This window comes from Pecten maximus, chromosome 18 (genome assembly GCF_902652985.1).
Source record: "Pecten maximus chromosome 18, xPecMax1.1, whole genome shotgun sequence".
NCBI classification, from domain to species: domain Eukaryota; kingdom Metazoa; phylum Mollusca; class Bivalvia; order Pectinida; family Pectinidae; genus Pecten; species Pecten maximus.
In genome coordinates this window covers 8,142,355-8,164,925 of record NC_047032.1, presented here as the reverse complement: position 1 = coordinate 8,164,925, position 22,571 = coordinate 8,142,355, and the positions used below count along the sequence as shown (strand labels likewise).

The 22,571-nt window shown below is 36.2% G+C and overlaps 1 protein-coding gene and 1 long non-coding RNA gene across 2 annotated transcripts in view; both read left to right on the top strand.

Moving 5' to 3' along the window:
* The window catches only part of LOC117316407 (two pore potassium channel protein sup-9-like), a 112,327-nt gene extending 103,785 nt beyond the window's left edge, over positions 1-8,542 (top strand). Inside the window, exon 4 of the mRNA XM_033870958.1 lies at positions 7,322-8,542. Within this exon, the coding sequence (XP_033726849.1) occupies positions 7,322-8,127 (806 nt within the window). The 3' untranslated portion in view covers positions 8,128-8,542. The remainder of the gene's footprint in view (positions 1-7,321) is intronic.
* A 1,049-nt stretch (positions 8,543-9,591) lies between these two features.
* LOC117316406 lies at positions 9,592-17,578 on the top strand. The gene is made up of 2 exons (XR_004529850.1): positions 9,592-10,586; positions 10,672-17,578. It is a non-coding gene; the product is annotated as an uncharacterized LOC117316406 (long non-coding RNA).
* Positions 17,579-22,571: the final 4,993 nt, after the last annotated feature.

Sequence of the window (22,571 nt, the reverse complement as noted above, 5' to 3'; positions counted from 1 at the left end):
ATCTCTGAATCGAAATTTAGGTCACAGCTAGTGGCTTGTCTGTTACTATAAATAGATTTTTATCGTCCTCGCTTCACCAACTTCGTTAATTATTTCTGATGTCCTTAAACTTCATATACTCATGGGATCCATTTTTTTTTTTAATTTAGGTCACTCCTACTATAAACATATTTTGTATCGTCCTCGCATTACCAACTTCGTTAACTATCGGATTTAGAAAGTTTCGTTACTTCAAATTGTACTCACACTTATTAAGTCTTCTTATGATATTCAATTGTGTTTTCCTGAATGACATTGTGTTCAGACAATTCCTACCATCTTTTGTTAAGTATTGGTCGTTGTAGAATATCGAGGGAATTCGTATCGCTTTGAGATACTTTGTTTATATCATCAATCTGAACTGTATTATTGGATTTTATAAAAAAAAAAAAAAAAAAAAAAAAAACCCTCTTCACTTCTAAATGTCACTGAATTTTGCATAAGACAAATTTCGAATTCCATGGAGCAGTAAGTTTTTCTTACAGGGGTTTCAGAGAATTCAGGCTTGCCTGCAAGAAGAACGCATACGATATATAAGAACATGTATCAAAAGCTGAATTTGGCAGATATATTTAGAGGCGTTATCGATCTGTAGAAGTTTTATACCATTAATTCAATTCTGTTCCTGTCTTAACATCGATAATTATAGCCCTGACAGGACGACAAGTCATGCCAAATGTTGAAAAAATATCTGTATTTATTATCAAAAGACGCATTTTTTTTTTTTTTAAATTTCAGGTTCGGGCAAAATCATATTTGAGGCCCCATGGAAATCTATTGTTCTTATTATTCAGTCACTGGTGTAAATTTCTTACACACAATTGTTTGAAAAGGCAAACCACAGTTTCCGCAGCTAGCGAGTCTGAATTCATCTGTAGATGTCCCAATCACCACCAGGGTGTTATCATCTGGTTAACGTTGATTGGTTGATTTTTGTGGCCTCCTGTTTGACATAGAGCATTTCTTATCTGAGGCAGCAAAACTCTTGAAGCTTTTGTATGCATCGATGTATCGTTCGAAAAAGGTTTTTAGGGACTGCTTTAATTCCTAGGGATTAAGTTTGCCTGGTAATAAGAGTTGACTTAGAATATTTCTCTCAATGGTAATCCACATTGGTTCATAAAACAATGAATCTTGCTTCACTCACGAAAGAAAATAACTGCGATTTACACATTGCAACTAATGCCATGATACCTTTTAACGAAACGAATTGATTTCTAAGTACAAGGAGCCGCGATTTTAACAATACTGACACGGGAATCTGAAGCTAATTTAATGTTGACTTGCCGAAGTGAACTCGATATGCACTTTGTTGGTTGCAGGCCAACGTCATGTCAAAGTACAGTGTTTCTTGCAAAGAAGCCGACAAGGTGGCCGTCCATGTTTGGCTTCAGACATGCCGATTTTTCACAAGAAGAAGCCCACCAATTTTTCCCTTTGCTATATTTAAGCCGTCGTTGTATGAGGTCCTCGCGGTGTGTTACTGATTTCCAGACGTTAAAATTGTCACAATTCCTGAAGTCCCGCATATCATTTTCGTCGTTAAAAACACATGCTGTCAAGGCACTAGACTCGGTTTAGATTACAATTAATGTTTTATTTTGTCAATGTTAAACTAAGTTTATTTTTGTTTATTTCAAATGTAGGCATCTTATGGGCGCGTCTAGACAGAATGACATGATACAGAATGTACATATACATAAAATATTCATATGTACATGTAGACTATGATGTTATTGTTCCAAGGCTAATCACATGATCAAGTCTCCCTTGTCTGAAACACAACACCGACGTCTGAAGCCAGAACTCAGAACGAGGCTGATAATATCTCTAAACAGCGAAGCAAATCGGGACAGGAGTTCCGGATCCATTAGTGCTCTCTGTGGTGTTAGTTACAAGGATATCACGTTTGAACAGTGATTTAGTTTCACCTCGCTATGATTCAATTAAGTTATGGATTCTTGAAAATACACAAGTTTTTTTTATGAAAAAGAAGTTTCCTTATCAGTATAATGCCAGGCGCGAAGACAATTACGTAAAGTGGTTCTTTGTCATAGTCCGACTCCCGGTCTAATGACAAAAATACGTGCTTACCCCCCTTGTGTATAATTCTCTCTTTGAAGAGTAGACCTACTGAAATAACACTGATTTAAATGTTCTCAAGAATACGTGTAGTTCGTATATTGAATTGATGAAAACGAGGAATATTACCGTGCAACACAATGACAACACCACGATAACACCACGACATTATAAATTACCATGACAATGTAATCAGAAGCTTTCATTGTTACCACAATACATTAACCATACAATACATTATGACATCACAAATTTGTGACGACATTTGCTTTCATGGTTTTGAGATGATACCAAAATTCGCCACGATTTTCGGTTAAATTTATGATTTTCCTTTTTTGAATGGCCCCTTTCGAAGCAAAATCAAAGTCCTATTTATGTTGTGGTACAAACAACATATGTAGGTCATGATATTTAGCCAAACCAACTCGACCCCGGGCTGGCGGGAGGCAGAGTTATAGAATTACATTTACTTCTGTTTAATTTATGTGATTAGTCGGTGTAATTGAGCAAGCCACACATTTGGTTCTAGTTGGTTTAGCGTAGTTGTCCTGAATATCAAATTGGGGTGATTTTGATTAGATGAGAAGATATACAGACGCACGTGCGCATACCTACACGAAAGTTAACGTTCATTTAACGCTTCCCGGACGCGTAACTATGGGACCACAATGAAAGTAGATATATAAATTATATATTTAGCTTTTATACGATAGAGGTAGATAAGGTATAATTAGAGTGGTCACAAATCGGGGTCATTCAATACTAACTATCCGCACGTGCTTCCAATTAGACCGAGATGGATTATACCATTCACGTTTCCCTTCGGTTCACCTCGGCTTTGACGTTCGCGACACACTATCAATGGCTACATGTATCAAATGCAATCATTTATCTCAAAGATACTATTTTGTCGTGACAAGGAGCTTCGCCTAATTAAATTGATTAACTTCTGCCTCCATATAATTAAGTACAGGGTTATGTGTCAACTTGTTTAACCCCATTATTTAGCATTGTCTCCTGGAACAAATTTTGCAGAATTATGCAATATGTGCGTTTGAGCGTACAATTCGATTACGCTATCGTGAATAAGACGATTGAATCAAATGGATAACAAGAACACCTTACTGTTTGGACAAGATTCGCACGTGCAAATACATGTAACGCAATGGAAATGATCATACAAACTCTGCAGTATTTTATTTAGATGTTCACATCTATGTATTTTTATGAAGGGCTTTTGTCCCGTTTAGGCACTTTTCCTTCCCCGAAGGGCCTATTTTCTATTAAATTTCGACATAGATCTGTGATGCCGTGTTAGGTCTATATATAATGATTGTGTGACAACACAATATTGAGTGAGATGGGAGCGGCGACGAGACAACCATAAATGATCGGAGAATTCATCTCACAATTATGTTACTTCGTGCTGACTTCAATACTGTACTGACATCCGCGCTCAATGTGGGCCCAAATTGACCTGAAGCACCGAATGACGAGGAAGAATTGAGTGTTTTTATCTCTATTGGATTCCTTACATAGACTTCCTAACGTATTCTGTGTTGCTATGCCACCACCGAATGATTTAAATAATCGATTTTGTGTCCTTTTAAGGAAAATACGTCTAATTTTTTCCCTTAGATTTCTGATTTTCAAAATATATAAAGTCGTGTTTTTCTGTCGTAGTTTTGATTGAACCAATGGAACAAGGAAGTACACGTACGTCATTCAAGACAGCTGTATAGAGCATTGTTTGTAACATTTTATGGTTGCTGTCTACGTTTCCGTCTCGGAAACCGGGCTGACACTAGTATTTCAAATCAGCTTATCAGTTAGCATTATTTGACAGAGGTACATTTTTTATCGGGGACTATGTCTGAAAGTAGAGAGTTGCTACACGGGATATACATGTATTGTATATACGAGGCATACGGCTACACGTATTTCTGAACAGTTCATGGAGAAAAATCTAACGTGCAAATAAAGCAAAATGGAACAAATTGAAGTAGGTACATTCGGAGCACAATCGGGCCGATGCGTTCCGAATGCAAATATTTACATGTAGGAGCTGGTCTGATTGATATCTCGGAGAACGATCGGAGGCGTAGAATCTACATGTAAAACTACCCGGAAGGTAAATGATGAAAGTCGATGCATTGTAGACTAGGATCTACATAAATGGCCTTTCGGGGAGCAACCGGACATGTAGAACCAATCGTACACCGGCCAAGTCTTAACTGTCTAGACGCTAACCTTCTACACACCTTGTCTGGCCAAATACGGAAAGGTTACTTGGACCATGATCAAGCGGTCAAGATTGCTTCTCGGATATCAAAGGTTTATACCTCCATGTGGTATAGAAACTGTCAGGGTCTACAAAGCATAGGCATTAACTAGCGGTTTCGTTCGATGGATTGCAGATGTGTATCACTGGACTACGGTTCCATCACAGGGGAATGTCTAGTCTTATATTAAAAAATAGCCAGAAATACCTATCTATATAGGTATTTCTGGCTATTTTTTAATATAAGACAAGACATGCCCCTGTGGTTCAATTGAATTTTTTTGTTGTTTTCGCCAAATAAATATTGATACGATATACATGTTAAACGGAACATGATTTAGTCAATATTTGTCATTTTGTTTTCTTTTTGTCTGGTGTGATGGGCTCATCATAGACCTCAATAACCCATTGAACTAGCTCCAGATACCGTGTGTATGATGCCCCTGATATATGTTTTATTTATTACAAGCCGACTTCCGGTTCCGGTTGAACAATAGTATATTGTCAACCCTTTTAAATCATTTTGTTAGAAAACGTGGGTTTTCTCCTGGTAATCATGTAAACTTATATATCACGAAAACATGAATTTTACGGTTTCATCGCTCTTCAGTCTATACCATAGTGACTTATAAACATTAACGATGGATTCATTTCCCAAATCAAGATAACTGAAACAGCTACCATTATTTTGCTGAAAACAATTGTCAAAAATTGTCATCAAGAAGACTTTTCAAAATGAAAACAATATAGCATTTGATATTGTCTTAACGTCCTTTCAGTCATTTATCGTGTTAGAGATAAAAAAAAATGTCAACTAAAACGTTTTGAAAAAAATAATTTTTCATTGTAATAGGATAACTATGACTTCCTCCCCTATGTTATTCGACAAAGGATTGAAGGGGTGTCTGCATCATGTAGATGCGGATACATGCAATGGTAATTTCGACTTAAAACTTGCTTACATACACGAAAAACAAAACGACGTTGCTTACTTATAAATCAGGCACTTTAATGAGTGTAACAAAATGTATCTAAAATGTCAGTTTTGAAATATGACAGGCCATATGAATTAGAACTGGAAGAAACGATTCCGACTTGTCAGTTCCACAGGATCCAGTCGGGCTCCTGGTTGGAAGATAGAACGATATATAGGAAAACTTATTTGCCAAATGTTTTATCGTGCGATACTCCGTGAACACACGGCAGTGTTAATCTGCCATTAACTTGCCTGCATCCTCTTACGATCCAGATATTAGCGTTGATTATTTTCATTGTACGTCATCCGGAAGTTGGCTCAATCAGATAGCGTCATAGGCATGCGTTTTTCTGTACAATATAGACAACGCAAAATCTTTCTGGATACAGAATGGCTTGTAGGTATACATTTAAGCATTGATGTCATTTTTTTTTTAGTTTCATCGGGGTATGAAACAAATTTTGTTTGCAAACTGTATGAATCCGCGCAGAAAATGATTTTCTAATTTAAAACATGTTTTATGTACAATTTTACTGGTTTTAAATGGGATTCTTTTTCTCAATCAATACGCAACGTCAATTGTCGTATTGTGACGTCACATTTTTCGCGCCATTCTCGGAATTTCTTTCATAGAAGAATGAAAAGAATTTTTCGACCAATCACATTTGAGTATTTACCATGAAAACAAAGAAACATTAATTATATGTATTTGAAGAATGTATCTATATTCTTATAAGCATTAGAAGTCAAGAAGCAAAAGCATTTTGAAGTTTCTGAAACATTTCAGTTCAAACATCGTTCGTGAAGCTACACAATTTATTCGACTTCGAACAGCTGTAGTACCCAGCTAATTATAATTTTGGAGATGGAAAGACTAACATTTTACTTACTAAGTTAAGACATCGATGTGGTCAATTAAATTACGACCTGTGTCGTGTTAACATTACCAACAGTTATGAGAATGTTAATATTTTTCTTCTTTGGATTTAGAAATTATTGTCCAGGTTACATGTACGTCGTAAGTGTTTTAATTATATAGGGAGAGGGCGCTTTTTAAAAGTTGAAATAAGTTGTGCCCAATCCCTTTATCTCTTTATTTTGAGAATAAAACATGTTTTAAATATAGGCTATGAGACGAGACCACTGTGCTCTCCCCAGAAATCATATCCTTTACCTCTGACGTCATTCTTTGCGCTCTGTTCTGAATTAATTTGAGATGGTGCTTTATACTACAGTGCACTCTGTCTAAACCGGACACGTTTGGGACCACAAAATAAACTGTCTAAACCGGACACGTTTGGGACCACAAAATAAAGCCGGTTTGTACTATATTGACTATTGCCAACAGGAGCGATTAATAGGTTAATATCACTTTAGTAACAATTCTACTCAAATAATTCAGGTTTTTATACATGTATCAATTAACACCCTATATGGATACAAATGTGTGAGTATACCGGGGTAGTAGGGCCGCGGTGGCCGAGTGGTTAAGGTGTCCCGACACTTTAACACTAGCCCTCCACCTCTGGGTTGCCAGTTCGAAACCTACGTGGGGCAGTTGCCAGGTACTGACCGTAGGTCGGTGGTTTTTCTCCGGGTACTCCGGCTTTCCTCCACCTCCAAAACCTGGCACGTCCTTAAATGACCCTGGCTGTTAATAGGACGTTAAACAAAAACAAACCAAATACCGATGTAGTGTAAATACACCTTAATGCTGCACTCGTCTCTCCTCTAGTCGATCTGGGCTCGATTTCCCATTCAGACTATGATGCCACAATCAGACTTGAAAATCTACAAGTGTAACCCATTGGTATATAAACAAAAAGTATAGACTTTAAATGCATGTATCAATACCTAATTACCTATAACTGCATTTATATATTATGTATTATATACATGTGATACTTCTCTGTTTCCTTAACTATTTTTCTCTCTTTTTCCAGGCTATGGCCACAGTACCCCACAGACGACTGGGGGCAAAATCTTCTGCATGTGCTATGCTCTCGCGGGTATCCCGTTGTGTATTGTGATGTTTCAAAGCGTCGGAGAGAGGCTGAATACATTCGTAACCGTCCTTCTGAAACAAATAAAAAAATGTTTCAAGCTAAAAAACTCCGAGGTATCCCAATCGAACCTGATCCTTGTAGCAATGAATCTGTCCATCATTGTGTTAACGGCCGGGGCCGGAGTGTTCTCTCACTTTGAGGGCTGGCAGTATATAGATGCTTTTTACTACTGCTTTATAACCCTCACTACGATAGGATTCGGTGATTTCGTCGCTCTACAGAACCACAGTGCGTTGCAGAAGAACCCCCAGTATGTCGCCTTTAGTTTGTTTTATATTCTATTTGGATTAACAGTGATTTCAGCCGCTATGAATTTGCTTGTGTTACGATTTTTGACGATGAATACCGAAGACGAACGAAGAGACGAGTTAGAGGCTGCTGCGGCTGCGCAGACAGCTGTTAAACTTGACGGCGACGTCATTACTTCCAATGGAAACGTTGTGTCACGTGCTCAGGAAATTCCAGAGTTCAATGATCACGTGTCAGTATGTTCTTGCTCGTGCTATAATATACGATCTAAAGATAAACACAGGTACAAGGTCACGAGGTCACCAGGTAAAATATCACACCTGCTGCAGATGCAGAGTGTGAGCTCAGGGCAGGATGACGCCATCAGCAATGCTGAGGATTCCAATTCCATTGTACAATTTAATTATATTAACTGGAAAAGAGCGTCAGTATAGCGAGGTACCAATTCATCTAGGGTGTCTGTTTATAGAGGGTACCAATTCATCTAGGGTGTCTGTTTAGAGAGGGTACCAGTTTATCTAGGGTGTCTGTGTAGATATGGTACCAATTTATTTAGGGTGTTTGTTTTTTGAGGTTGAGTGCGTATGTGTACAACTGTCAGTAAATTGCAAGAAAGTATGTGAGGTAGGTATGTATGCGTTGATATTGAGAGAGAGGGGAATAAAAAAAAAAGAGAAAAATACTAACCTTCTAGTACATCCGGTACCACGACGGATATCACTTCCGGTAAGATGTGTCGTTTTCATTAAAGATTTTGAAATGATGGTAACAAATATACACTGACAAGTTTTAGAAAGTGTTTTATAAATATGGAACTATAGATATGAAATAAAGTAAAAACACATGTAATAGTATTTATCTGTTAATGGAAGTATAGGTTATAAAAGGTTCAAATGTAGCCTTGCTGGGATTTACAACTTCACTCACTGTAGTGTTTTACACCAATTTAAAAAAAACAAACTTGTTCGTTTGTGCTACGTAAATACAGGTAAATATTGATATATATCAGATTTTTTACAAGTAAATAGTGATAGTTACAGGTAAATAGTGATAGTTAAAGGTAAATAGTCAATTACAGGTAACTAGCGATAGATATCAATAACAAATACAAGTAAATAGTGATAGATATATAATCTAATACAGGTAGATAGTCATAGATATCTAATATAATACAGGTAGATAGTCATTTATATCTTATCTAATACAGGTAGATAGTCATATATATCTAATCTAATACAGGTAGATAGTCATATATATCTAATCTAATACAGGTAGATAGTCATTTATATCTTATCTAATACAGGTAGATAGTCATTTATATCTTATCTAATACAGGTAGATAGTCATAGATATATAATCTAATACAGGTAGATAGTCATATATATATCTAATCTAATACAGGTAGATAGTCATAGATATCTAATCTAATACAGGTAGATAGTCATAGATATATAATCTAATACAGGTAGATGGTCATATATATCTTATCTAATACAGGTAGATAGTCATATATATATCTAATCTAATACAGGTAGATAGTCATAGATATCTAATCTAATACAGGTAGATAGTCATAGATATATAATCTAATACAGGTAGATAGTCATATATATATCTAATCTAATACAGGTAGATAGTCATAGATATCTAATCTAATACAGGTAGATAGTCATATACATCTTATCTTATACAGGTAGATAGTGATAGATATCTGATCTAATACAGGTAGATAGTGATAGATATCTGATTTAATACAGGTAGATAGTCATATACATCTTATCTAATACAGGTAGATAGTGATAGATATATAATCTAATACAGGTAGATAGTGATAGATATCTGATCTAATACAGGTAGATAGTCATATACATCTTATCTAATACAGGTAGATAGTCATAGATATCTAATCTAATACAGGTAGATAGTCATACAATGTATATATCTTATCTAATACAGGTAGATAGTCATATATATATATAACTAATACCGGTAACTAGCGATTCACATTTGTTTTTAATCTTTGTGCGGCAATAATAGAAAATGCATAATAACTGTCAATGATTTATAAAAAAAAAAAAAAAAAAAATACTACACTTATTTGATGCAAGTTGTATATCCCATGCAATGTCAACATCAATGTATACATGATATTACGATGGATGATCGTTATTTTCTATACATGTTTAAAATATTGTAATAATGATGATTCGTATAATTGGTTTTGATTTTAATCATTTTATAAACAATCTTTAAAATGTACAAACACCATCAGACGAGAAAAAAACGTGCATCTAGTTACCGTGTCACGTGATCCTGTGTGCTTATAAGGCCATATCCGGTTTGGTGGTTTTTAGTTATCGAAACATTTCGCTATATTTGTTGGATGTGATGTGCGACTTATCCAAATTGAAATATTCTCTTGTACTCCACTCATATCGATTTTATTATTGTATTTTATCAATTTTTGTTTCTTCGTAAGTATTGTATAGATGGCACGGTAGGAGTTACGGGTCGTTACGATGTTTTGCCACCATGTGGCGCTTTTAACTGTTTTAGCTAGTAGTGTACTCTATAGCGAGTATTAGTTAGTCGATCTATTGTTGTGGACAAATAGTTGATGTTAGTTACGGTCGTTTAAGGAGAACCATATGTAATGGCGACTGATCAACAAGGAAGGTAAACAGATGGAGAGTGATCAACAAGGGAGGTAATTACAGAGCGAGTGATCAACAAGGGAGGTAATCAGATGGCGAGTGATGTACAAGGGAGGTAATCAGATGGAGAGTGATGTACAAGGGAGGTAATCAGATGGCGAGTGATGTACAAGGGAGGTAATCAGATGGCGAGTGATGTACAAGGGAGGTAATCAGATGGAGAGTGATGTACAAGGGAGGTATCAGATGGCGAGTGTAGGAGGTAATCAGATGGCGAGTGATGTACAAGGGAGGTAATCAGATGGCGAGTGATCAACAAGGGAGGTAATCAGATGGCGAGTGATGTACAAGGGAGGTAATCAGATGGAGAGTGATGTACAAGGGAGGTAATCAGATGGCGAGTGATCAACAAGGGAGGTAATCAGATGGAGAGTGATGTACAAGGGAGGTAATCAGATGGAGAGTGATGTACAAGGGAAGTAATCAGATGGCGAGTGATGTACAAGGGAGGTAATTAGATGGCGAGACATGTACAAGGGAGGTAATCAGATGGCGAGAGATATACAAGGGAGGTAATTAGATGAAGATTGATCAATAATTGAGTCAATTTAACATGTCCATTTTCTACTTAATGTGTTCTCTTGAAATTTTGCAATTATTCCGTATTTTACAATATACTTTTGTGATGTTGGACAATTCCTTGAAATTAAAGCTTTTTTCAAAGGACTAAGAGAAAACCTGCCACTTAAACAAGTTAGAGTCGTTTGTCGATCCAGCAATGCTACAATGTTTTATGCTTTTAGATTAAAAAGGGATGTCTCTTCCCTCTATTTCCCACGAAATCAAATTAACGACGACGTAGTATTAAATATCAATATTAGTTCTAGTTTTTGGAAAACTTTGCTACTTAGGTCAAGAGTTTTTAAAGTTTTTAGGACTGATCAACGTAATATATAAGCCTATATAACCATCAGCTAAGATGATAAGGTGATGCTTTTTGCACTACACGAATTACTTTTATTCGCCAGCTTATTAAAAACAGTCTCATGATTGGCAAAGTAGTAGATTTGTCGACCTTCCAAGTGAAGACGAGAACAATCTTCACTTTATACATTTAGAAACGAAAGATTTTGTAATCCATCAACGTGATTATTTCAGATTGTATCTGGTTACCCGGATGATGTTTAGGTACCCGGATGTTGTTTAGGTACCCGGATGTTGTTTAAATACCCGGATAAATGATAGATCCCTTGTAGTAATATCGTGACTAGTTTAACATCTGTACGACTTATCAAAGAGGGCATTGTCGGCATGCTGGAAGCAAAGCTGACCATGGAAACTGGTTTGTCGATTGTTAGGATAAAGACGGTATATTTCCTGACGTATACATCTTATTTCTGCTCTGTTAAATACGCTTGTTTCAAAATAGCTTTCTTTTTATCTTTCTATTAAAACATTTATTGTATCTGCCTCATACAAAGCAATGAAATCCCAAGGGATACATCAAACAGATTATTTTGATATTCTGATTAGTAGTAACAGAAACACAATGGAGCAATAATGATTTTATATTGACTGTGTATGAGATGTGTATTGGTACATTTGTCGATAATTTGATGTTTTTTCATGATTAAACCAATATGTATGTGTACCTTATTCCAGTTGACGTAAACCTTCGATACATGTCCACGAAAACCACGAAATATAGAGAAATATCCGTTTCCCTGTGTCCTAGTCCCTAATCCTGGCCCCGGTCTCATCAACATTCCTCAGTGACATTCCTTAACCTAACATTTTCTATAGAAAAACATTACAGATATGTTTCTCTAAATTCTATAATGTGTTCCCCTTAAATTCTGTAACATGTTCCCCTTAAATTATTTAATGCGTTCCCCTTAAATTCTGTAATGTGTTCCTCTTAAATTCTGTATGCGTTCCCCTTAAATTCTGTAACATGTTCCCCTTAAATTCTGTAATTTGTTCGTCTTAAATTCTGTAACATGTTCCCCTTAAATTCTGTAACATGTTCTCCTTAAATTCTGTAATGTGCTCCCCTTAAATTCTGAAATGTGTTCCTCTTAAATTCTGTAATTTGTTCCTCCAAAATTCTGTGGCGTTCTCATATGGAAAAAATTAAGTTAACGAATGTTGATAAAACCGGGGCCAGACTAACTGGTGTTCCCAAAAGTGTCCACAATAAGTGTCCACAATAAGTGGTTAACATGAACAGTGAAGCAATGATTGAAGAACTTGTCAGAAAGATCACGTTGTGTCTATGAGTTCGTGTTTGAACATTTAGGCATAGTAACAGATACCGGTATATTTGATTACTTGGCTAGTGCGTATTTTATCCTATGTAAACATCTACTTTATATATACAAGTAATGACTGTAATGACGACTATTTATTTAAAGCATCATTTCATCGATTTTAATTTGACAATTATACCGAATATCCTCTAACCCTATTGCCGCGTGACGTCTGTTATCATAACTTCTGTGTGACGTAACATGTACTTCTCTGCTAGTCATGATTTCCTAACATGTGACACTGCTTATAATGCAAAACATTGAAATGACTTTGATGATGAATGGTCGTGGTTGCTGGGACGGTTTTTTGTCCCTATTTGTATGTTGTGTTGTTCTTAAACTTGGCATGATTTGGATTGATTTTACTTCGTATTTGTGTATGTAATAAACAAACTTATTCCATAATCCGGTAACTCAAACAGATATATTTTTATCACGTGGGAAAATCCCTCAGATTCTCATTGAGTGAGAACTCTTTAATTATTGTTTCCTATGATTCACACACAATACATGTACATTGTGGGCGGTACCGCGGCCATCTTTATTCATGGCTGTGTTGTGTATCTATTATTAATCTACCATGAATTGTAGTGAACTATCAGTAATTAAAATACACCTATGTTCAATAACGTAGGGTACGGCCGCGTGCCAAAAATTTCTGTCAAATGTCGATAATGTTGAACACGTGTACTTTCTAAAAGTTCGTTCCGTATTGTTACTCGTCTGTAATTTCGTTCTACCTTGAATCTCAATGACTGGTTAACTGGCGTTGAGCCTGAGACGCATTTGATATCGTACCGCCCACGATGTTTCCTGTCTCGACACAAGACCTTATGTCTGTCTAATCAACGTATTGAACGTTTAACCGTGGTAAATTTTACTTTCAACGGATCAGAGATTTATGGAGAGATTGCTCGCTTTCTCTTGTTAAAAAGCTCAGAGCCAAACGAGAAAGGGATGATTTTGTGTATGTTGTTCTTCACTAGAACATTAGTTTCTATAACATTGGCGCACCGTTCACTGTAGAAGGCTTTATAATAGACTATTTCAATTGAGAAATGTGGCTACGTATTGGAAGCATGATTCTGGTTTCTAGCTTTTTTTTCTCACTATCATGTATAATACCTTTAAACTGCACAGAAGATACAACGTCAACAAACAAATTATGATTTGTTATGCCTTTAGGAGGTTTAGTGATCTTGAAAATGCTCGGCGAGCTTTCCAGTAATCTGTGTTCGTCTTTTAGAAGCGACAACCAATCGATAGATTGTTTGTTGCTGATGTTTGCATTTTTGTATACACTAGTTATTATCAAAGAGACCTGTTCACATAAAAACGATTTTAACGGGTACAGACAGACTGAAGATAGACTTGTATACACTGTATAATTTGTTTTTTAAGAGTCGTTAGCGAAAACCGAAATGTCATAAACGTTCTCTCAAATCTCCTATATATTAAGTTATGATACATCAGACGTCCGAAAGCTTCAGACTCCTGACTGTTACGCAAATTATTTTTCAAATTTTATTTTTCGATCCATTTTCCTTTGTCTCATTTAGACAGTATATTGTCCATAAAGCCTGTCTTCCAGACTTAGTACAAGGTTAAGAACATCTTCAAAGGCGACATTAAAAGAGCATGCGGCTTTTTCGCGCGTGCTGAACACGGGGTGCTGGCAGGCTTTCTGGTTAGTGTGTTCAGTTTGGAGAGATTATGTAGATAACGTGCAAAAAACATAGGTATGGTGCCTGGTATCGAGGAAATACATCACAAAGAATGGCAGAGAGTGCGAATTAACATACATTGGTAGCGATGACAAAATTACATACACATTGGTAGGTAGAGGACAATAAAACATGACGTCAGTAATGTTAAATATTAACCCAGTCTACATGTACAGTATACATATACAACACACACACAGAGGGCTACATTACTTTTGACACTGATCCAATAATGTGTATAGTCTATGAAAATGGGTTACAAAAGCTGTTTTACTCATTAACAGGAAAAATTGGACAGACATTTTTTCTTTTTACTTGGCATTACGGTCTTTTAGACGCTTGGTTAACCAGGACAGGACAGCCGCTTATAAGCGCTGAAGGGACAGAGATCTAACATCAGACAACCGAAATTGAAATAACATTGGCATGCATACATCTTGGCCTTCATTCTATTTATTTTATTGGGAATAACACCCTCAACAGTATCGTGGACAGACAGGGCTTTCCAAGTTATTGACTTTGTATCACGGTTCCAGGATCTAGGATTTTCAGGGCAGTTTTTCAGTAGACAATGCATAATAGAATAATTGTATCAATAACAACAATACTTAAGGTAGTAAACATAATGCATTCGACGTCCTTGCGAAAAAAATAAATTTTAAGCAGAAATGGAAATTAGACCGTTGATTTGTCATCCTAGTGTATATCATTGAGTTGTCATCCGGGTGTTCATCATGAAATTGTCATCCGCATGTTGACCATTGAGTTAACATTCGAGCGTTGACCGTTAAGTTTATATCCGAGTGTTGACCATTTAGTTGACATTCTAGTGTTGACCATTGAGTTATCATCTAGGTGTTGACCATTGAGTTGCCATGTGAATGTTGACCGTCGAGTTGTCGTCTGTGTTAAGACCATTGAGTTGTTATCCGAGTCTAGACCATTGAGTTGTCACCCGAGTGTCGACCATTGAGTTGTCATCCGATCGTTGACCATTGAGTTGTCATCTGAGTGTTAATCACTGAGTTGTTATCTAAGTGTAGACAAATCATTTGACATCAAAGTATTGACCATTAAGTTGTCATCCGAGTGTTGAAGTTTGAGTTGTCATCCGAGTGTTGACCATTGAGTTGTCATCCGAGTGTTAACCATTAAGTTGTCATCCGAGTGTTGAAGTTTGAGTTGTCATCCGAGTGTTGACCATTGAGTTGTCATCCGAGTGTTAACCATTGAGTTGTCATCCGAGTATCGGTCATTGAGTTGTCATTCGAGTGTAGACCTTTGAGTTGTTATCTAAGTGTTGACCATTGAGTTGTCATAAGAGTGTTGATCATTGAGTTGTCATAAGAGTGTTGACCTTTGAGTAATCATCCGATAACCTAAAATCCTCGCGCACATCTATAGTGTACGCGGGCTGTTGGACACGGCATCAGGTTTGAATTCTGCAAAGTACAGAAACACAATGCATTGTTCTGTTTATAAATGATCATACTATTATGTGAGGTCATATATATAGACATCGTTTTCTGATACAGTTTACATCCAATTTTGATGTATCACAGGTACTTTTATAAAGTCTCTCTTCGGTTTAAATGTACAAATGTAGTTTGAGTTATGTCCCTTTATTAAGCATATCTTATTAAACTTGTTAAAGTATTATTGTAACATGTAAGTGAGGTAACGAAAACGTCCCATCAGCGATGTCCTTTACAGTTTTTATATTCATTTTTTCCTTCGATTGGTGTGAATATTTTAGTTTCAACAATTATCAAATACATATAGCGTTAGAATTTTTAAATGTTTAGTATATCTTACTGTGGTACGCGATTCCTTGTGTGACTCCGCGTGACCTACTTATTGACCTAGTGTGTGATTGGCGTGACCTTGAGTGTGACCTTGACACTACATTGAGAGTAATCTTGGCGTGACATTGGGCGTTACCGTGAACGGTTGGCATCGATTTTGTCCACTAACAGTGTTTTAAGTAATATATACATATATATATATATATTGGTAAATATTTGCATGCTATTTTTTTTCAAACCATTCCGATCCGAGCGCCTTCCATACATCCACACATTATCTAAGTAATGTGTTTTACATTATTTTGATGTTTACATTAAACATCAATGGGTTTGTCAATAACTATGTGGTATTTGCAAACAATGAAAATCGACACCACATTAATAAAACATGTTTTTGCTTGGAACATTAGAGTTTATATCTACACATATGTTATAGAATTTTAATTCAACAGCCATTAAAAAAAATAAAAATTCAGAGGTTATTTTTTCATTTAACGTTATAGTAACTTTTCTAATCCAGACTCTAATGGAAAATAAATTTGAAAAAAACCAACATGATATCATAAAATGAAGATTTAAATATAATAAATACAGCTAAAATATAAACAAAGTAGCTATTTTTTTTATTAAATGTAAGGGCTAACACTTGTTTTCTTATTTGATTGTCTGCAATATGGACTGTTGTAGAAAAAAAACCCGGATGTATGTTGTGAGTGTAGATCAGTCGATCACCGATTTATTCATTGTTTACAAATTTACAAGTTCACAGTTTTTGACAATACGCATGCGCCGTCAACACATTCGATATCCACGTTACCGAATCTGCTCGTATAAATGTACTATATGTTAATCCACACCGAGTGTTTCGTTATTTGAATACGATCATTATGTTAGCACGGGTGCTAGGTATCAGCACGTGTTGATATCAGCACGTGTGCTAGGTATCATCAAATGTAGACATCAGCACGTTTGCTTGATGTAAGCACGTGTGCTAGGTATCATCACGTGTGATATGTATTTATACAAACATGCATTCATATCAACATATTTGCCATTCACGTTGACAGACGACCTGAACAAGTATTGTTTCAACACGCATTGGTGTTGACTGAATGTATTTATATCATTATTTTTACAACTTAAAGTTGACGGGAGATTTTTTTACCAGATATAATTGACTGATAAGGTTGTAGCATGATATCTCCACGAAAATACACATTACAATACGTATGTTGACAGGCTATTGTTGACAGCAATGTGTGTATCATACATGTAAATGTTGACCAGAGTTAGCTCTAGGTTATTGACAAGCGATTTGCATGTCCACATAGGTGTAAAACATATGACTGTGTTTATGGTAATAAATTTTAAAATTTCGTTGAAAACATATTATTTTAAGGATATATACATATGTTTCGATAGTTTCGCAGATAGGATAAAATCAGGAAAAACGATAAATATTTGTAAAATAAAATGAAAAGATGAACCACTAAAAACAATTGATGTTATTTAGATGACGATCTAAAAGATATACAGGTATGTTTTTACTATATTTGCAAACTTATTAATCATGAATAATTAAAATCTGTTAACGACGACTGTAACTTATGTTGATATTTCTTGTCAACACGTTTGTGTTCATTATGTTGACAGATGAGCCAGTGTTTGTTAACACATACGATATTTTATGTTTTACATACAATATTTTATGTCTTGAATTTTTAAAATTAAAATGTGTCAATTGAATTTAAAAAAATAAAAGCTCGCTATATTACCTATCTTGTTGGATTATTTATTTCTGTTCAAATCTTCCTTATTTACATTTAACCATTTAATCACGCCTGTTTTTTCCAAATATTTAAATAAATAAATGGATGAAAAGGAAATTGCAGGCAATGGACTCCGGTGGCTTAAAATCATCTGAAGAGAGCGAAACCTCATCACCCTCTTTGGAGCCCTGGGACTACAGGTAAGAATTCCTCTACTGAAAAAGAAACTCTTCTGTTTCACAAGTATTCCATATATTCTCTTCAAATTCATACATGATGATTATCAAATAATTGCGATAGGGAAATACATATACATGTAATGTAAGCATTATTGTCCATGTTGTTTGGAATTGTTTGAGGTTAGGGGAGCAAAAAGGCAAATTTTCGTTTATTTTCAAAATTAAATGTTGCTTCCTTCAAACTACATATAATCTACGACAAAATTTATTCGAAAAACAACAACATTGCCTCAATAAGCTCTCGTGTTTACTAAGTTGCCATTGCCTAATTCCTGATTTGTGGACTTCGCCACAAACTTGTACATGTATAGATGTATGACTAGGATTAGCATCAAACTATATATTTTGACAACATTATTAGAAAAAACGATGATGGTCATTCACGTATGGTCAGGACCGTTTTCGTTTATCAGTTGGACCAAATGGACCCGAGCTACTATATTCTTTTATGAATGAAGAACAGACATGGTGAGTTTGCTTTTTAGACGAGCCTTGGCAAAAAACTTCCAATGTCTTTATTAACATTGACGGGTCTGTCAAGATGTCTGCCTGAAATCTAACACTCCAAAATCAGACGAACAGCTTTGTCCTCATAAACTACTAGTCCCCTTATTATGAACTCCATATTATTCTCAGTCGTTTTCTCGCGAGATTTCAAGGACACGTGGTGCTACACAGTAAAGTCGAGTCCTGCATAATGTAAAATGTTTAAAGGGAAATAACTCTCACAATGTTTTATTTTTTGAGTTGTTATGTTGATTTCTGTATTGACCTGGGGGTTTATATTATTCAGCGAAGGTGTATGTAGTTTAAAAGGCGTAGTGAATGTAAGTGATTGTACACAGCATGTAGGCTGCTAATGGTATGGTGTTACTGGTTTAGAGAATATCAATGCATTTTGAAATTATTTTAATGAAACATATACGTTTTATGAGTAAACATATTACAGTTTTGCTGGTTGACCATTTAGACTATCTATTAAGTTTGTGAAATACTATGACGTCCCTCACCGGTTCCCAGAAGGAGGGAATATAGTTTTGCCTTGTGTTGGTCTTTCCGCACTTTATATTATCCGGACTCTGTCTCCCCTACACTACTTGTCACTACTCCATACTTAGGTTATGGATTCCACTAGGTAAGGCGGCTTGTCATGTACTAAGTAGGTGAATTTGACCTACATTTTGACCTTCGACCTACATATATTAAACAAAAAGTTTGTCTGGTGTTACTTTTTACTTGAAATTCATATTTGCGTCATGAGTTGACCTACACTGTAACATGGTACATAGGAGAGGAGATGTATTATGTATCAAATCTAGGTCACTTTGAACTATATTTTGACCTTTCACCTACTTCGTTGACCTTTGGCCTACATCAAAGTAACAAAATGGTTTAGCCTTGATCTGGCTCTGGATCTTCTACATACATTGTATATTTGTGGACATAACTTCATCTCATTCGGGGTTCAATGAATCTTACTCTCGGTTCCTTTGCTTTAAACTTCTGATATTGCTTATTAAGATAAGTAATATTTATGAATTAAATCCCATTAATACCATCAGCTGTAATTTGATTGCTGTGGGGTCTTTCAAACAATCAGTGTGTAGAATTGCTCTCAACACAAACTCATCACCATTGCGCTACATCCGATTGGGTACTGTTAATTGTAAATCACCGAATTGTCCTGTTTTACACGAGATATTTCACAAATTGCATATATAATATACCTTCTGAGGAGATTTGAATGTGCCGTGCAGTGTTTTTTTTTTTATATATGCTATGCACTGAATACACGTAAAGTAATTCTCTCAAATTCTCTACCGTCTGCACTGACCGATGCGTTGTCCTGAACTGACTTTCTAGCTTACTATCTGCACGTCATGCTCATACAGGTGCGCCACCTATTGGGCAACCATTAGAGAAAACTATTTCGCGCTATTTCCCTGTAGTAAACCTTTTTTAAATTATATATCATGACAATTTCTTGTCGAAGGGAGGTAACTCTTGTGACTTAAGACGAGGCGAAGTTTGTTTTCGTTTCCTGTTGATACTACAGGTACTGATATCGATTTGTGAAAGATTCATCCCTCGAGCTCCCTGGCTAGACAAAACGATATCAGATACCAGATATATCTAGACTACTTGACCCGATTGCTTGGTTAAGTCAGTGATCTGTCGGCTTTATTAAGTCACTAGCTTATCGCCTACATGACTCTGCCTATTGCTTGGTTAAGTCAGTATTCTGTCGGCTTTATTAAGTCACTGGCTTATCGCCTACATGACTCTGCCAATTGCTTGGTTAAGTCAGTATTCTGTCGGCTTTATTTAGTCACTGGCTTATCACCTACATGACTCTGTCTATTGCTTGGTTAAGTCAGTGATCTGTCGGCTTTATTTAGTCACTGGATTATCGCCTACATGACTCTGCCGATTGCTTGGTTAAGTCAGTATTCTGTCGGCTTTATCAAGTCACTGGCTTATCGCCTACATGACTCTGCCGATTGCTTGGTTAAGTCAGTATTCTGTCGGCTTTATTAGGTCACTGGCTTATCGCCTATATGACTGCCTATTGCTTGGTTAAGTCAGTATTCTGTCGGCTTCATTTAGTCACTGGCTTATCGCCTACATGACTGCCTATTGCTTGGTTAAGTCAGTATTCTGTCGGCTTCATTTAGTCACTGGCTTATCGCCTACATGACTTTGCCTATTGCTTGGTTAAGTCAGTATTCTGTCGGCTTTATTTAGTCACTGGCTTATCGCCTATATGACTGCCTATTGCTTGGTTAAGTCAGTGATCTGTCGGCTTTATTTAGTCACTGGCTTATCGCCTATATGACTGCCTATTGCTTGGTTAAGTCAGTATTCTGTCGGCTTTATTAAGTCACTGGCTTATCGCCTACATGACTCTGCCTATTGCTTGGTTAAGTCAGTATTCTGTCGGCTTTATTTAGTCACTGGCTTATCGCCTACATGACTCTGCCGATTGCTTGGTTAAGTCAGTATTCTGTCGACTTTATTAAGTCACTGGCGTATCGCCTACACGACTCTGCCAATTGCTTGGTTAAGTCAGTATTCTGTCGGCTTTATTTAGTCACTGGCTTATCGCCTACATGACTCTGCCAATTGCTTGGTTAAGTCAGTATTCTGTCGGCTGCATTTAGTCATTGGCTTATCGCCTACATGACTCTGCCTATTGCTTGGTTAAGTCAGTATTCTGTCGGCTTTATTTAGTCACTGGCTTATCGCCTACATGACTCTGCCTATAGCTTGGTTAAGTCAGTATTCTCTCGGCTTCATTTAGTCACTGGCTTATCGCCTATATGACTGCCTATTGCTTGGTTAAGTCAGTATTCTGTCGGCTTTATTTAGTCACTGGCTTATCGCCTACATGACTCTGCCGATTGCTTGGTTAAGTCAGGATTCTGTCGGCTTTATTTAGTCACTGGCGTATCGCCTACATGACTCTGCCAATTGCTTGGTTAAGTCAGTATTCTGTCGGCTTTATTTAGTCACTGGCGTATCGCCTACATGACTCTGCCTATTGCTTGGTTAAGTCAGTATTCTGTCGGCTTTATTTAGTCACTGGCTTATCGCCTACATGACTCTGCCGATTGCTTGGTTAAGTCAGTATTCTGTCGGCTTCATTTAGTCACTGGCTTATCGCCTATATGACTCTGCCAATTGCTTGGTTAAGTCAGTATTAATGTATCTAATGCACATAGCTCTCCGATTTGTCAAAAGGCATGAAGTACAGAACAACAAATATCATGCATTTTAAAATCTATTACTTGTTTTTATAAACTTGTGCACATTTCTGAATATGAATAAATTAGTGTCTACAGGCAGATGAACATTTCCACATAGGAGTTACTGTAAGTTTATAGCTGCATCGATATCTACATTTCGAAGACTAAGAAAAAGTAATTGCCTCTGTATATCATAATTTGGACACTCAAAGAAAACACAAAAGGCATTTTCACAGGGGTTACCACAAATACATTCAGCATTTTTTACCAGGTTAAAACGAAATAAGTCATATTTGTTTTGATACCTTAATTTGGTATGAATTACATTAATTTTCCTATCACCAAAACCATAATAACTGGGAGGTTTTAATGTATTTATATCTGGTGTAATAGCATTTTTGAAAATGCTTAAACTAGGAGAAGATCCAATAGTATGATCTAGTTCATTCCATAGACGAAGAGTTGAAGGTAAAAAGGATGAATTTGTATTTGAAAGCCTATAGTTAGGAATAACAAAATATTTCTATTTCTCAATGCATAAGGGGTGTTTTGACCAACAGATTGGGGCACTAGAACATTAAAAAAATCTGGAGTTAGATTATTTTTCATCTTATACAGTAATTGTAGTTTTC